General features: G+C 45.8%; 1 protein-coding gene across 2 annotated transcripts in view; it reads right to left on the minus strand.

Moving 5' to 3' along the window:
- Positions 1-15,770, minus strand: part of ALG1 (ALG1 chitobiosyldiphosphodolichol beta-mannosyltransferase) — a 2,244,281-nt gene that overhangs the window by 1,977,168 nt on the left and 251,343 nt on the right. The window contains exon 3 of one of the 2 annotated variants that reach the window (XM_069646119.1): positions 2,029-2,079. The exons of the other annotated variant lie outside the window; for it this stretch is intronic. Coding sequence (XP_069502220.1) covers positions 2,029-2,079 — 51 coding nt within the window. The remainder of the gene's footprint in view (positions 1-2,028; positions 2,080-15,770) is intronic. 2 annotated transcript variants of the gene reach the window in all.

Genomic DNA, 15,770 nt, shown 5'->3' on the forward strand with positions numbered 1-15,770 from the left:
TCACCAACTGTCTATCTTTCTTTCCTTGATCTAGGAGTCTTGGCTTCTAAGCCCACTTTTCACTATAAACTAAACTTCATGAGTTGGCCAAATTCCCATCTGCAAATGCTTGCATTTGCTTTTTTGGACAATTGGAAGTGTTTAACTAGGTGCTGAATGTTAGAAGTAGAATCTAGAAAATACTGCACTTTTGGGAGTCAAAGTACATTTTTACACAATAGATGTGCGCATACACTGCCCTGCCTGTCTCTCCATGACCTACATGTGGCTTTGTATGTCATTTTTAAGCCACTCTGGCCGGTTCTGGTAGAGGAATGCATTTTTACAGGGGAGGGCAATATGTAGGAATGGGTCTTGGAGTACAGTAATCCCTTTGACTAGTAACCAGTACTTCCTCCGATATCCCATCCCTTTCCTCCATACACATGAGGTGATTCCCAAGTAATATTAAGCCAGAGAGAGAATGGATCTGAATGTATCCTCGTCAAAGTTTGAACCAGGCAACAGCCTTATAACTGGCTTCTGTACAGTAATGCCAGTAAAAAGCTACAAAAGCACACCAGGTCACCACTTTGGCAAGAATGTCCCACAGCACATGTCAAATTAGCCACAAGCTTGCTTCTATCCTTGCACCCACAGCATGAACGCTATTGGAGAAGAAATATTCTATACAGAGTAACACTCCACTATGCAAAATACCACCCAACATGTAGCTTTACCCGCCTATCCTGCTTGGCAGGTAAGGCTTCCTTAAATGACAAAAGTATGTTCAATGTGTAAAAGATACAACTTTAGCACATGTATGTCACAATGTGGAGCGCCTTTCCTGCCATCGACAGGGAGTCCAGAATAAAAGGCAGGAGGCAAGATATCGTGGTTAAGATTAATTAATTCTGAGCCTACTCTCGGAGTGAAAAATGTGTGGGTCCTAAGCAACGCCCTATAGTTCTGGAAGATAGAAATAGGATCTAAAAGAGACCGCTAGGGTGCACGGACCAAGATGCGTGTGTAGCTCACAGCTCCTGCTCCCTCTTCTGAACAGTGTACTTTTCATAGAGCCTTCCTCCGAATTTCACAGGTGGCGTGTGCGGTACAGCACCAGAGACCCCACATAGTTAGTTACAGCTGTAGATGTGAGGTGAAAGGCAATCCGTAGCGAGAACAGAAGAGCAAGGCTGGAAGCAATAGGGGCGCTGGCCATGTCTGAAACATTTGTAGATTTGTAACCAAGAGAAGTGAACAGCAGACCATCGTTCTGATGCTGGTGGGATGAGAGTTCCCATAGAGTAGGCCACAGGTGCTGCAGACAAGCTGAAAGGGAAGAGAGCCCCGAAGCTCAGTGTGAAACGGTTTGCCTTACTGGCCTGGGATCTGAGGAGGAATGGCTGTCGGGAGACTATTGCAGGGTTGTATTGAGGAGCGGGTGACCAGGCTATGGTGCCACCTGCGGGACTGGAGAGTACTGGAGTTAGAAGACATGGAAGATTACAGCGAGGGAGGACCCCTGGTTGGGACTACAGAGACAAAGGCACAGTGGTGAACCTAAAGTGGATCACAGTGAGTGAGGCTGCATCAAGGTAGTGTACATACCGGGAGCTCACCGCCAGCCTAAAGTGGGGGAGATAGAGCAGTCAGCCTCCCTCTGGTCGGGAAGAGGAGCTTGCAGTTAAAGCAGGAGGTCTGAGGCCTTTGGCCTGGTGGGTGAATCCCAGAGGATGAGCGGGCAGGTTTTAGAAGGAGAGAGTCGGAGCATATCTGGCCAGATTCTCCCTGGGACCCCACCTCTTGGACCCACCGATGGTGAAATTTGGCACTGTCGACTGCAGAAGTTTTGCTGAGAGGTCGAGGTCTCAGAATTACCTATTTTGCTACAAACGAAGACGGGGATCTTGCAGGAAATTTAGCACTGCGAGGGGTCAATCCTTGAAAGCAAACATTCAAGGTACAGTGTGCACAATAGAGTAACTGGAGGGCCTGGAGAACAACCAGCACAATGCAGACCTGGTGGAGATGAAGCTAGACACCTACCTGCTGTAGCGCGAGACCAAGGATGAAGAGATCCATTTGAAAATTGACGATCTAGAAAAAAACAGAGAAACAACTGGAGGATTTTAGGCCTGAAAGGAGAGTCCCCGAAGGATGTAGCAGTGAAAGTTCATGGCATTGTTAATGCCCTGTTTAAGGAGGAAGGGCTACAATACGGGACCAAATTCAGTGGCAGTGCAGTTCCACTAATCTGGAGACAAACTGGAAGTGTGGGCCAAAGCCATGCAGCAAAAGCAAGTCCTCTTTGAGGGAGAGAAGTTAATTATTTATCAGGATCGGTCGACTCTCACTCTCGATGAGACTGCCGCCAGCTCACTCAATAGGGAGGTATGCGCATTCCAATACATTTTTACTAAAGAAGGTACAGAATGTCCTGAACATGTCTGACTCTTTCTGACCTATCACCGTACTTACAAAATTGTCAGGTTGTTTTATTTAGATGTGCACTTTGAGCTCTCACTACAAAAATTGAAAATAGCGGGAGGCTGCCAAGGAATCATACAACCCAGTCAGGGAAGGACGGTGTCATTTTAGAGAAATTTGGTTCCATGTCATTTCATTGCAAGATGTTTTTTCGTAGGGTTTTATTACCGCCTATTTTTTTACGAAAACACCCATCACATTTTTTTTATCATTATTTTGTGGGGGGAGTTCTGCCCCAAGCCCCTGAATTCCCTTTATTTTTTATCTATTCCCAAACACCCACACACCATATATATAATTTTCTAAACCCCCTAAAAAATTTGATGGGTTTTTTCGTTAAAGAATTTGCAGTAAAAAACCCTGCAAAGAAAATCCTGCGCGAAAGGACGTTGTACCAGACACTCGCCCCAGTCCTGAGTACAAGATAGCATTGAAGAATCCAGAATACAAGGGATGTGAGCGACTGAAAACTAAAACCCTGTGGGGAAGGGCAACCACCCTATATCTTCAGAGTTGGAGACTGGAGAAAGTAAAACCCAGAAAGTCGAGATAAAGCTTGCCAGTGAACAAAATAAAAGAGTAGATCGCCACAGAGAGAGAATCCTTGGCAAAGAAAGCCTAAAAGGTAATCAAGACAAACATAATTTAGGAAAGCTGGAACAAATAGACGGGGAAGAACATATATGTGATGACAGGAGTGTGAGGAACTAATGGAAGAAAAGGTGTTCTAGAGATAGGACCACAGAAAGTACAAGACCCAAGAGTCATTTTGAAAAACTATAAGAGTTGATAAGCAAGACTATCAAAGGATATTACGCCAAGAACTATATGAGCCAAAAAGAAACCGGTTCATAAAAAGACTATCCAGAGAGAAGAGAAGACCAAGGGAAGAATAGACAGCCTATTTACTGTAATTAACTCATGGTGGCAACAGTAAAAACAGACTCAAGTGATCACAGGTCAAGGGTGTTTATTAAACTGTATAATGGTTGAGAGAAAATGCCTAATCTAAACCTAATAAGACGGGCAAGCTGCGACCATCAAACAATACACAGGCAGTCCGAGTGGCTTCTTGTCCAACAAAAAAAAAGGGCCTATGCAAAAAAAAAACTATTGGCAATCCTTACAACTAAGTTACAAAATAGAGTGGGATAATGTTCACCAGAAAAGAAACAAGTGTTCTCAAAATGATAAGTCAGGATGGTATGGTGGGGGTCTCCCTTCCCCAAGTTTTTAGCACGGGACAAGGCGGGACTCCTGAGCACAGCACACTCCTGGGCCTCGCCAGAAAGAGGTTGCAGTTTGTTTCCAAAATATCAGGGCCTTCTGTGGTCAAGTCTCTTTCACACTAAGGGTCTCATCATGAGTTGGGCGATAGCCCTTAAATGCGTCACTAACGCTATTACTGCCGCATTTAAGGGTCCGCCCAAATAGGAGTCTGGCAGCATTTACCCCCAGCTCTAAGCTGGGGGTAAATGCGCCAATAAAATGCTGATTTTCGGTGCAATTACCTTGCCCATGGACCCAATGGGGAATGAGGAATAACGTTTATCGCCCAACCCGTGATCGGGCGGTAATACCGGCGGACGGGTGGGCAGCAACGCAAATACAGTTGGGCTGTATCCCAGTCGAGATACCGCCCAACTTTTGATGAGGCCCAAAGTCGCTTGCCTCAGGAGGACCTGATGTGTGTGTCACAATCAACAAAAACAATGAAAGTTCTTTCAATAGATCTTTACGGGGCGATTCCTCTTCGCCTTAGGATCCCCCTCTGACGGGCTCCGCTCCTTCATGCAACATAGGCTTCCCTCTGTCGGGTTCACTATGGCCTTTCAATCACGTTATGAACAGTTTGCAATATTCAACAGTCTTAATATCCTTTAGACAATCATTCACTGTGAACAACCCTCAGCCGGGTTCACTCATCGACACAATGTTCACGGGTGTAGTACTCTTCCCCCCCGATTCGCAGGCATCCCTCAGACGGGTTCACTTTTGCCACATACACAATTCCCTTGGCTTTCTCACACTGCAGGATTCATTCTCGTAGGCCTTCCCCTGGGCATCCCTCCATCAGGTTCACATAGCCCTTCTATCACAGATCATGATTTGCTTATCTCATTAGAATGCAGGGTTCCCTTCCCCTAGTTTTCTCTTGGCATCCCTCCTTCGGGTTCTCACTTGCCACAGTTCATAATACATGATAGGTTATTTATAACGCGCTTAATACCCAGAGGTTTCTAAGCGTGGACCCGGGGATCGAACCTGTGTTGCTCCGTGTCGTCTTGCTTCCAAGGCAAGCATGTTGCCGCTGAGCTTTCCTCCCGAGACCTACCGTTTCTTTAGACCCCTTAGGCTCTTCCCTTTTCCTAAGATCGGATCTCAGCCCCCAGTCAGGCTTTCCTTTAGGACCCCAGCAAGGTTCTGCTTGTCAACATATCAGAGACTTTCAATTGTACAAGGGGTTTGACTCAACCCTTGTATGACCGCTCTGATTCCTTATGCCGGCCTCTCCTAAGGCCTTCTGGTACTTGTAGTTCATCAAACGGGACCAGTGAGAGTCCTTCAAATAAACACCCATGTGGCGCATCACCACTCTGCCACTGCCCCTTCACTGGTCTTTCAAGTTATCAACACACAAGCTTTTTCTTCACAAGGTCATACAATGTTGCCATTCGCAACCTTGAGCTCAACACAGTCCGGTTTGCTATCAGCTTTCTCCAACTCACCGGCTGTGCTGAACCCGTTGGCTTCTCTTGCTTCTGGAGTCAAGGACAGCACCATGCCAGCGTACCTCCCCGCGTGGGCTATCATTGCGGGAGGCTCCTGTATACCACTGATCTCTGTTACTCCACACGCCAGATGTAAATCCTGGTCTCATGTTTCCTTTTGCGGCGGCCTCGCGGGTCTGGGTTGGCAAGGGCACTTCCCTTCTTGTCGTCCTTTCGGTTCTCGCTGCCTTTCTTCTCCATTTGAACTGCCAATCCAGAATAGCTACTTCCTTGTGCGGTTTGCCTTGCTTTTAGTGTGCTCTCGTGCTCCACCTTTTATACCTTTGGGGAAGATAAAGGGAAGTCAGGTGTGCGTGGTTACTATCAATTGCCTGACTTTGCCCGACTCTTGTATTGGAACATGTCAGTTAAATGGCTCTGGTGTTAGCCCGTTGTTTGTCATGGTGCCAGAAAGTGTTTGTGTAGGAAAATGGAGGGGGGGGGAATAGGATGGGGAAAGGGTGTCTAAAGGAAGGGGATACCTCGTCCCTTCGGCGACTCACTTCCATTCCCCGAAGACCCCTCATCCAGGTGATCCTCCCCCACTGGTCCACCCCCAGGAACTGGATCCAATAGTGATGGCCATGTCCTGGCCACCTGGATGACAGATCCCTGGGGACTAGTAAGTGAGACACCTTCAGGTGTCTCACATTACTTTATTTATATTTACTGGTCGGGTCGGATTGAGTTAGTTTGGATGGACAAGATGTTTACTTTGGGCTTCCTGACATCTGACAAGCCCCTTTAGTTCCTTTAGATGGATAGGGAATTCCCTTTAGCAATAGGGAGATATGGGTCTGTGATGAACCTGAGGGCATCCTGCCCTCTACTCCCCCTGGATCTGCCTGTTAGGTGGCCAGGGAAAGGCCATTGCTCTTGGATCCTGACCCTGGGGGTGATATGCGAGGGAGGATCACCTGGGTGGAGGGACCTTGGGGAGTGGGGGAGGATGTCTTCAGGTGAGACAGGGTATCCCCTCCTTCCCTTGTCAGAATAAACCCTACCCTCCCCTGCCTTTGTAGGATATTGTCAGTCTTTATCCATTCCACACACACCGACTTGTCCCTCTCATATTCCTTTAAGACTGGGAAGAGGCTACCAGGAGTGATGCACACTAATAGTCATTTTCACTGCTTTGGTACTGAGACATGGTAGAGGACTTTGGAGCAAAACCATTGCAAAGGCCAGGCGTGCCCCATTAATAGGTTCAACTGTGGTCAGGCAAACGACTTGCACATGGAACCAATTGAGAGGCTACAGGTACATAAAATCAGAGACCGCCAGCAAGGAAGAGAAAACCCACCTGGTGAGAAAAACGCGGCTGCGAGGCAAAGAGCGGGCTGGAGAGGGGCCGCCAGAGAGGATGCTGGGTGTGGCAGAGAGGTGAGCGAGACGCTGCGTCCCGAATGGGCCGTGAGAGGGTCATAGCATTTGCAGTCCCCTGTGATGCGTGTCCGAGCTGGAGCTGGGGGAAACAGAAGACTTCGAACTGCTGCGGGCCACTGCAGCAAGGTTCGCAGGTGGCAAGCGCTGCTGGCTGGAGCTACTGACGTGTACCAGGGGAGCAAGTGAAAGCCAGAGAGAAGAAGGAAGACGCCCAGAGGAGCGGTCGAACACCTGCGAGTGTGAGAAAGGGAACACTCATAACTGGGCGCTCCAAGGGCGTTTGGACATTTGAAATTGCTGGTCGAGCCGAGACGTCTAATAGATGGGTTTGGAGATTGCAAGGTACTTTTAAAATGCATCAAGTATTATTGAATACCGAACTAAAGAAAAGCTATGGAAATTATGTGAAAATACAGCATGAGTGGAAAGCATGTGATGTACATTTGTGAACGCAGTGAAAACAGTTAAAAAGCATTTATGAACCAAGTGAAACCCCGTAATGAGCACTTGCAAATTAAGTGAAAAGCAAGTGTGAAAAGCAAGTTGATGAGCATTAATGGACAATGTGAAAGCAAGGTGGTGGAAAAGGATGAACACCAAAGAGCGAATCGAATGTAATACACTTTGTGGCAAAGCCAAGAGGCTGCCAAGGAGAAACTACAGTGGATGTGGATTACTAACACAGGTCCAGTGAAGGAAACGGTGTTGGTCAAGGAAAACCAAGAACATTACAAAGTACCAAGGGTTATCGGTTGCGTGACCTGTAATGGATGGACCGTGTGGTCTGAGAATTGCGCCTAGACCGAGTAGCCTCTAGTTGGAAAGAACCAAGGAAAGTCAAGATACAGAAGCTGTGTTGTATAATAAGTGCTGAAGTGATTGAAGAAAATAAACTATCTGTTTGAACTGTTAAGGAGCCTGAAGAGTTACAAGTTTAAACTGGAAGTATGATTGAAAGCCAGGAGACGAACTGATTGTAGTTCTTTTGGAGGAGCTGCCTTCTTGGGGAAGGGAACCCTGTGACTTTGTAAAGTCTGTGAACTTGGGGAAGGGAACACAGCCCTTTTGGAACTATTTTGAACTTGGGGAAGGGGAAGCTGAAAACAAGTCAGCAGCTGGAAGAAGCTCAGAACTTTATTTTGAACACAGTTTCTTTGATTCTGACATCCCTATACATTGTATATCTTTAGTTGTGAGGGCAAGTATACGTTTTGGACACAGACAGACTTTTGAGTTGAACTTAATGACACAGACTGTCCATAGTTTCTTTAGGTAGGGAAAATCCACCTTAGCTTAGGGCAAGTTAGGCCTTACTCCATCCTGACATTTAAGATAAATAAATCTGATTGTGAAGAAAAGTGTATCTGTTGTCTGTGTCTTACTTTATGATGCATTCACAGGGCATTCTTATACCTTTTTATTAAAGAAGGTACATTACATCCTCAACATGTCCGACTCCTTCCGACCCATCACAGTACTTACAAAATTGCCAGGTTGCTTTATTAAGATGTGTACATTGAGTTCTCTCTAAAAAACAGCCCACACATGTCTATCAACTAGAGCTGGCAAAATACGAGTTCAAGTGCCAAAGTTGCAGATTACCTAACTTGTGTGCTCCTGGACACATCAGGTTATCCCACTGTGCCTTATCTGTCAAAATTAGAAATCCCTGCAAGTCATTCAGTTCGCAATGTATGTGTGCCATTAAGAAAAGCCTTGCTTGAGTAGCAAAGGCTTATGTCATTCCTTTGATGCCATTTTATTTTATCACAGTGTCCCCACATGAAATATTATCCAATTACGATCATTGGGGGACTGAACCCAACACAAAATGAAGATCCTAAGCAAATAATTCACAATACTTTCTGTGCACAGCTTATAGAGGATCAAATTATACAACCAAAGTACATTTTTATTTGTTTAGCGATTTGAACATATGAAAGCTGATTTTGGGCCTCATTACGACTCAGGCGGTAAGGGGTTTACGGCGGCGTAAACAGCGCCGACCCTTACCGCCTGATTCCGAGGTCCCTTAGCGCCATGGAGGTTTTAACACCTGCTTTTAGCAGGTGTTAAAATCCATGGCGCTAAGGGACCTTGATGTTAATTACGCCACCGTAATTTACGGTGGCGTAATTAACGCCTTCCCCACTCCCATTATGCCCTATGGGGCAAAAATGGGAATGGGGAAGGGTAAATGGGGATTGTGGACTTACCGCCCCGCGAAGGTCGGAATGGGGCGGTAAGTCCGCCAACCACCATGGCGTAAACATAGTTTACGCCATGGTGGTAAAGTCACGACCCAGGCGGTAACTTACCGCCTGGGTCGTAATGAGGCCCTTTGTCACGCGAGTTCATAGAAATATAAATAGTAGCACATATATGACAAAAAATACTGGGCGTCTACCTGGATGCCTCATTATCGCTCACCAAACAAGTGAGTGCAGTGGTCTCCTCTGCAGCTTACACCGCCAAACTGATCAACTCAGCGAGACAGTTTCTGTTATCGAGAGCTGCCTAACTATTGCAAGAGCAATCACAGGGGCTAGACTGGATTATTGTAATGTCCTCTTTGCTGGAACCTCAAAACGAGAGATCAATGTGTAACAGATAATCCAAAATAACTCTCAGAGCACGATTAAACATTCCCAAAAGAGACCATATCTCAGCCGTCAGAAAAAAGGCACACTGGTTCCCTATTAGGGGAAGGAGTATCTTCAAAATATTGTAAACCACTCACGGATGCCTGAGCAACAATGCCCCAACAATATCTTGCCAAGAAAATCAAACAATCAAAGTCCAGCAGACCGGTAAGGTCTATCCACGCACATCGGCTGCTCCTCCTGTGGGATGTTTTAACCAACTTTGCTCTGCCCTGCGCCATCCCTGTGTGCTGGTGGCACCAGAATCAGCAAAATGGCTGCAAAATCTCTGGGCGCGCCAAAACCTATGAAAATTGCGCTTTGAAACCGGAAAAGATGGCTGCCAATCTACTTTGCCTGTCAGTAGTGGGAAGGAGACCTCCCTGCTGATCCCTGTCACTGGGCTGCCTACCGAGTAAAAAATGGAAACTGCATGAAAGGCAGTGTTTTACTGCAAGAAACCCATAAATTACTTTTGAATCCCTTTTTCTTGGTTGCTGAAAATATAAAATACCAATATCTATGCTGGGTGTTACCCGCCACTTCATTTAAGGAATCCACATGAACACACAATGTCAGGAAACGCAGACTCATCAGAATATCCACAGTAAAAAGTGTGCTTGCCTGTGAGAATCTGTCAAAATATGGGTGCAGTACCATCGGCCGCCTCTGACTGTTTCAAAAGCCTGTATTTAAACTGCAAAGTTGCACCATTAACATCTAATGTCTTAAATCTAAGTGACCTGTCATTAAGAGGAACAGAGGTTGTAACTATTTAATCTCCATGATTTAGAGACTGGAATCGGAGTTCTAGCTGCTTGATTAAAAATTGCAAGTTTATTTTAAATTAAGAAAAATGTCATAATTTGACAGTGGATTTAGCTGAACTCTGAGTCACCAAACCAGTTTTTCCCAGCTTTCCCCCAACAAAAGGCATCTCCCCTGCTTCCCATCAAAGGCCAGGAACTCACATTCAGGTGTTGATTAAGAGGGAAGGAGATTTGGGCTGCTGCTCCTGGAGGAGACAATGAACCTTCCTTGGCTGAAAGAATATGCAAATTGTAAGTGTCAAGAGTGGCCTCTGCCAGAGGAAGAAGGCAGGGATTGCTCTTGAGCTACAAGAAACCTTTGGAGGCGGGGATAGACATTTCTGTTGATTCTCAATGGACAGAAAGCATATTTTTGAAAAAGACGGACAAGACGGAAAATTACAGCAGTGTTAATGTGATTTTTTTTGGGCACATTTTAAAAGGACCCAGAACTCTGTGCGATGTTCTGAGAAGGCGTAGTGAAAAGTCTGGTTTTATAGCAATTGTATTCATATCAGAAGCATGAAACCCCACACGATTATGCCCAGATATCATGCGCACATATGTACAAAATTGTGGACAAATCAGATGTTGTGTCCCGGATAAAAAGTGCAAAAAATTGTCAAATCCAGACCCAAGACCTCACAGCTATGGGGTTTGGAAGAATATGGGCTACAACAAATATGTGATCAATGCATGTCATTGGTATAAAGATTGTACACATGTAAAGATGTATTATATCGAAAATAGATTTTAGGTGCAAAAGGGAGGTATTGCCTGTCTCATAAACCGCATTACGATGATGACACTCTGTTTCCCCCCTCTATCAAGGGAGAGAGCAGACTTTAGCCAATAGACTACCTAGAGGGTGCGCCTAGGATAATTCAGCTTACCCACCCCTTTATCAAACACATAAATAGAGACAGCTAAGGACCTAGAAAGACACGGATCCACCCACCATCCCGATATCGGCGAAGCACTTTGACTGAGACCCATCCATACTCCTTGTTCCAGACTCCAAAAACTTTGCAAGCAGAGAGCATAGCTGAACAACTTTCAGCTGGGCCTAATTTCCAGAACCCATCCCTAAACTTAAAGGGGAAACCAAGAAGCAGCCAGGCTGTGCTGTAACTGCTTGCCTGCCAAAGAATTATCTTCATAACCATAAGGGCAGATTAGGTCCCCACCTGGTGCCGTGCTGTGCTGTGCAGACCAGAGAGGCATTGCAGATCCACTCCAGTCGTGCTGTGCAGTGTAGACCAGAGCGCCTTGCTGTCCAGTCCTGCCGTGCGGTGTCCGGAGCGCCTTGCTGATCGCTGACCTGTCCAGTCCAGTCCGGTGTGCCCAGCAGTCTGTCCCAGAAATCTTTGACCAGAATCCCTGACTGTTCCATTCAAAACATTGGTAGTGAGTATCCATAGTATAGGATTGTCACTAGCCTATGTACTGTCCCTAGTCATCCCTATCCAAATCAAATCTATCCTGTATCCAGAACTGTATTGTTAGAAATCCTTTTTGTCTCGCCTAAACTCTCTCTCTTATCCTATAGTCCTTCTGTGATAATATTGCTAAAATCATCTTTGCGCTGATATATTTTATCTGAAGAAAGGCAAGCGTCTCGACGGGCAAAAACCTGATCGGTGACGTCCTGATCTGGTGGCTGTGTGTTACGGAGAATTCTCTGTTTAGGCTGAATTTCCTAACCTAGTGAGTCTCCCAGCAGCTTTGCTGGATTTCTGGAGTTTGTTTTTTTCTCATGCCAAGAGTGAGACTCTCTTCCTCACACTCTTGGACAAGATTTGAGGGGTTCCTTTGACTGTTAATGTGTTTTATGGGCTATTGGATCTTTTACTCCATAGGGTCTCATGTGTTTTTACTATGTGTGTTACACAGCACCCTCAGTGCAGTGACACAGGGGTGTCATAGTGACACCCCACCATAGACTCCATCCCCTGGGACTGACTACTGTCTCCCAGGGCATGTAAAGTCACCATTGGCTTTACTAGTCCCAAATTTAGTAACAGAACCAGTACAAACCATCATAATGTGGAAATACTGGTAGGGGTAATTCGATTGCCGATGGGTCTGTTTTTCGAGGGGATACTGTGCAGTCCTCCCTCATCGAGTTTCTGGCTGGTGGCAGTGGTTACCACGCAGAATATTCCTCAAGAATATTCTCTATGGGATTTTCCCATGCAAAAAAATGCTAAAGATACCGCCGGTTTATTTATTTAATATTAATTCACCGGTAGGGTCTTTTTTGCCAGAACTCGGTTTTAAAATGGCGTTTGTGTTCACCTCTGTAACTCCAAACCAAAGGTCGAGCCCTTTGTTCCACTTTTGGCGGGCTTCTACACAGAAGTCCTCCAAAGTGGTGCCACTCTGGGTACCACAGGGGGTGTGGGAGGGGGTTTAGGCACCCTGGACTAAGTTACCTTGCCAACCCAAGTAGCACTCTTGCGTGATTGGCCCAAGGGGTGAGCCGCCCCGCTCACCACTTAGCATGTTTGATTGACAGCTAGGCTGAATGAATGGGGGTTTCTTGCATATAACGGTGCTTTTTGGACTGGAACATCAGAAGTCGCCACAGGACCTGAAAATCCGAAGAGGGAGAAGATGAGCCGACCTGCAACGACGACACCACCGGTGGAGCCCTGCTGAACCGTCTCACCACTTCCCGACGACAGAGGAGATCTTGTTGCCGGAGAGTCTCTTCCCCTTGAGCTGGTGGGGACAACCAGTTTGCTTTCCTTTTCGCCTACCAGGACGTCTAGTGGTCGAATTGCCCATGCCAAGCACTCCGGCAACCGGATAGCCACTTACCACTGAACCGCGAATAAAAGGACCGCTCCTTTGAATCGAGAACTCCGCAGCTGGTTTCTTCCCTGGCAGTACAACGACCTTCTGCTTTCCTCCCCGACGAGATCTTCTCTTCCGCCGGGCGAAGCACCGACTTGCAACCGCTGTCAGGAACAACTGCCCCCGCTGGAGCGTTCTCACCATTTCAAGGTGCTGTGTCTGCCTGGCCTCCCTTTCTATAGATTGCGACATGGTGACAGTAAATCCTTAACCTTCTAGACTGGGCTGGCCTCTTGACCATCTAACTGGTCCCTTTCTTTTGGTCCAACTTCTTTCTGAACCTTCGAGACTTTTTATGCACTTTCCAACCGTGTGACCGTGGACACATTTCGTTCTGATCCTCTTAAAGTGCATCTGGCTTTCTGAACTCGTAACTTCACGGTTTTATTCTGCCTTCCTCTCGTGCTGTGTTCTTCTGAAAGTGTTGGGATCTGTTTTAATTTATGCTCTGCCTTTCTCTCCCTTTTAAACCAAATTATTAGAGTGCCATCTGCGTTAAGCGCTCACCGCTGTCTGAAAATAAGTGGTGCTTTACTTAAGACTTGTCTAATACTCTTTTATGGGAGTGTATATACTTTAGTAACTGTGTTTTTGAAATTGCTTGATATTAGTGCCAGTGTGTTTTTATAGATGTGTTTTTAAATAAATAATTATATATCTTTTACACCAAAGCTCTGGTCAGTGTTTGCTTGTTTTACTGTGTTTACCTGCCCTATGGTGTATGCTCTGTATACTGCCTAACTCTTCTTGAGAGAAGTCTGACTGCTCAGCCACAGCTACCATGTAAATCTGGGTGGTGCAGACTGCTACCAATTGGGTTTACTGCTAACTCCTGTGGTCTTAAACTTTTTGCAGTGGTCCCTAAGGGAACTGCACAGGTTTCTGCCTAACACTGGTGTACAGCGGTGGGATTTTTATTGAGTATACACTTTAGTGTGCTTGTAGATACTTTAGGACAACTAACCACAAAGCTTAGCACTAAAAAGCTGATTTTCTAAACCTGTCTACTATGGAAAGTTATACCATAGAATCATTGTCTGCCAAAACTGCCGATTGCTTGAAAGTATTGTGTAGACATAAGAACCTCTCTGGGAAGGGAAAGAAAATAGAACCTATTGTTAGAGAATCAAAGTCTAGGTGCTACAGAGGAATCTACCCGCCCAGCAAATGTGGATAACAGTGCTGGTATTGATCTGAATCAAAGTATTGATAATCTTGATAATGAGTCGGAAAGTGAGCCTAATGCAGTTAGCCACCCTGAACCTCTGTCTGCTTTACCAACTGTACCTACTGGGCCTATACCAGGTCCCACATGTAATCCTGAATATTTTGAACTTGAAAAAATGAAGCTTGAATTAAAATACAAACATTTTATTGCTCAATCTGAACGGAATGAAGAGTTCAGAAGAATCAATGCCCAAGCTGAGCAGAAGAAAGCTGAGTTGAAGCTCTGAGAAATAGAGCTTAATCATGAACTTGAAATGAAAAAGTTGTCTGTGGAAACTGCTTCTCTCTCTTCTGGTTCCTCTCGGAGTTCCAGTCCCAAAAGACCCCGGATGCCTAAGGAATTAGTGGGTATGTATGAACCTAAGTTGGATGTGTTGGATTGGTTGAAAATGTTTGAATATAATCCTGGGCTCCAGGACATCACAGGGAATGAGCTACTTCCTTGGTTGTTCTCTAGGCTCCCCTCTGTTTCAACTGATGTGGTAATGGAGTTGGGGGAGGTGGATAAGAAGGATTATGAGTGTGTGAAGCTAGCTTTAATAGCTAGATTTGGGAAGACGCCTTCCCAGTACCTTAAGAGGTTTGGGACCCTCAAAAAGCATGATGGTACCCCTTGGGCTACCTGGGTGAGTGAAAGTTTGAAAAACTTAGAGGGATGGATTAAGGGTTACAGGGTTAACACTTATGAGGGAATGAAGAATCCTGCAATGTTGGAGTCAATTTATGATGCCTGCTCTCCTGAGCTCAGACAGCACTTAGCTGATTCAAAGGAATTAGATTCCAGGAAGCTAGCTAAGGCTGCTGACTTGTGGGTTGCCAACAGGGCTACTCACAAGGATTCTGGGGCTACTCAGAAGAAGGATGAGGGAAAACATCCTAAAAAGGACTCCAAAGAGAATTCTAATAATTCCAATCCAAAAGAGGGCCCCAAACAGAACCATAAGGGTAAGCCACAAGGGAAACCAAATCAGGCTAGTGTACCTTCTGGTGCCAAACCAGAAGGAGGTCAGAACAAGCCACCCTTCCAAAAAGCATTTGGTAAATGCTTTGTTTGTGGCTCTACTGACCATGTGAAAGGAGATCCCAGATGTAAGGTTAAACCTTCAGGGATCCAGCTTGTCTCCTTAGCCTTCGCTCCAGAGGAGGAAGTACAAATGGCAAGTGGAAACTTTCTATTACTGGCTCATGAACCCATTGGAGTCTCAGCCGGTGTTTCTTTAGTGTCTCTGGGTTTGTGGGAACAACAGAATTTAGATGTCTATAATTCTATCCCAGATAATACTAAAGAGTATTATAAGGACAGTGTCCAGGTGAATGGTCAGGAGACTCCTGCCATTAGGGACACTGGGGCCAGCATAACTGTGGTGGACAAATTGTTTTTTCAGGCTGAGGATGTTGCTAAGGCACCCAAACGCCTCACCAAGTTAGCTGGAGGGCCTGTGCAGATGCTTCCCCAATTACCAATTCTCATCCAGTGTAATGACATGACTGTGAAGCTACCCGTCAGCATACAAAGTGAGGTGCCAGGAAGGTTTCTGTTGGGTAATGACTTGAAAACTCTTGGAGTAGTGTCACATACCCCAGACCTCCTAGTAAAAGGTCACAGG

Source organism: Ambystoma mexicanum, chromosome 2p (assembly GCF_040938575.1).
Source record: "Ambystoma mexicanum isolate Mex_15411 chromosome 2p, UKY_AmexF1_1, whole genome shotgun sequence".
NCBI classification, from domain to species: Eukaryota; Metazoa; Chordata; class Amphibia; order Caudata; family Ambystomatidae; genus Ambystoma; species Ambystoma mexicanum.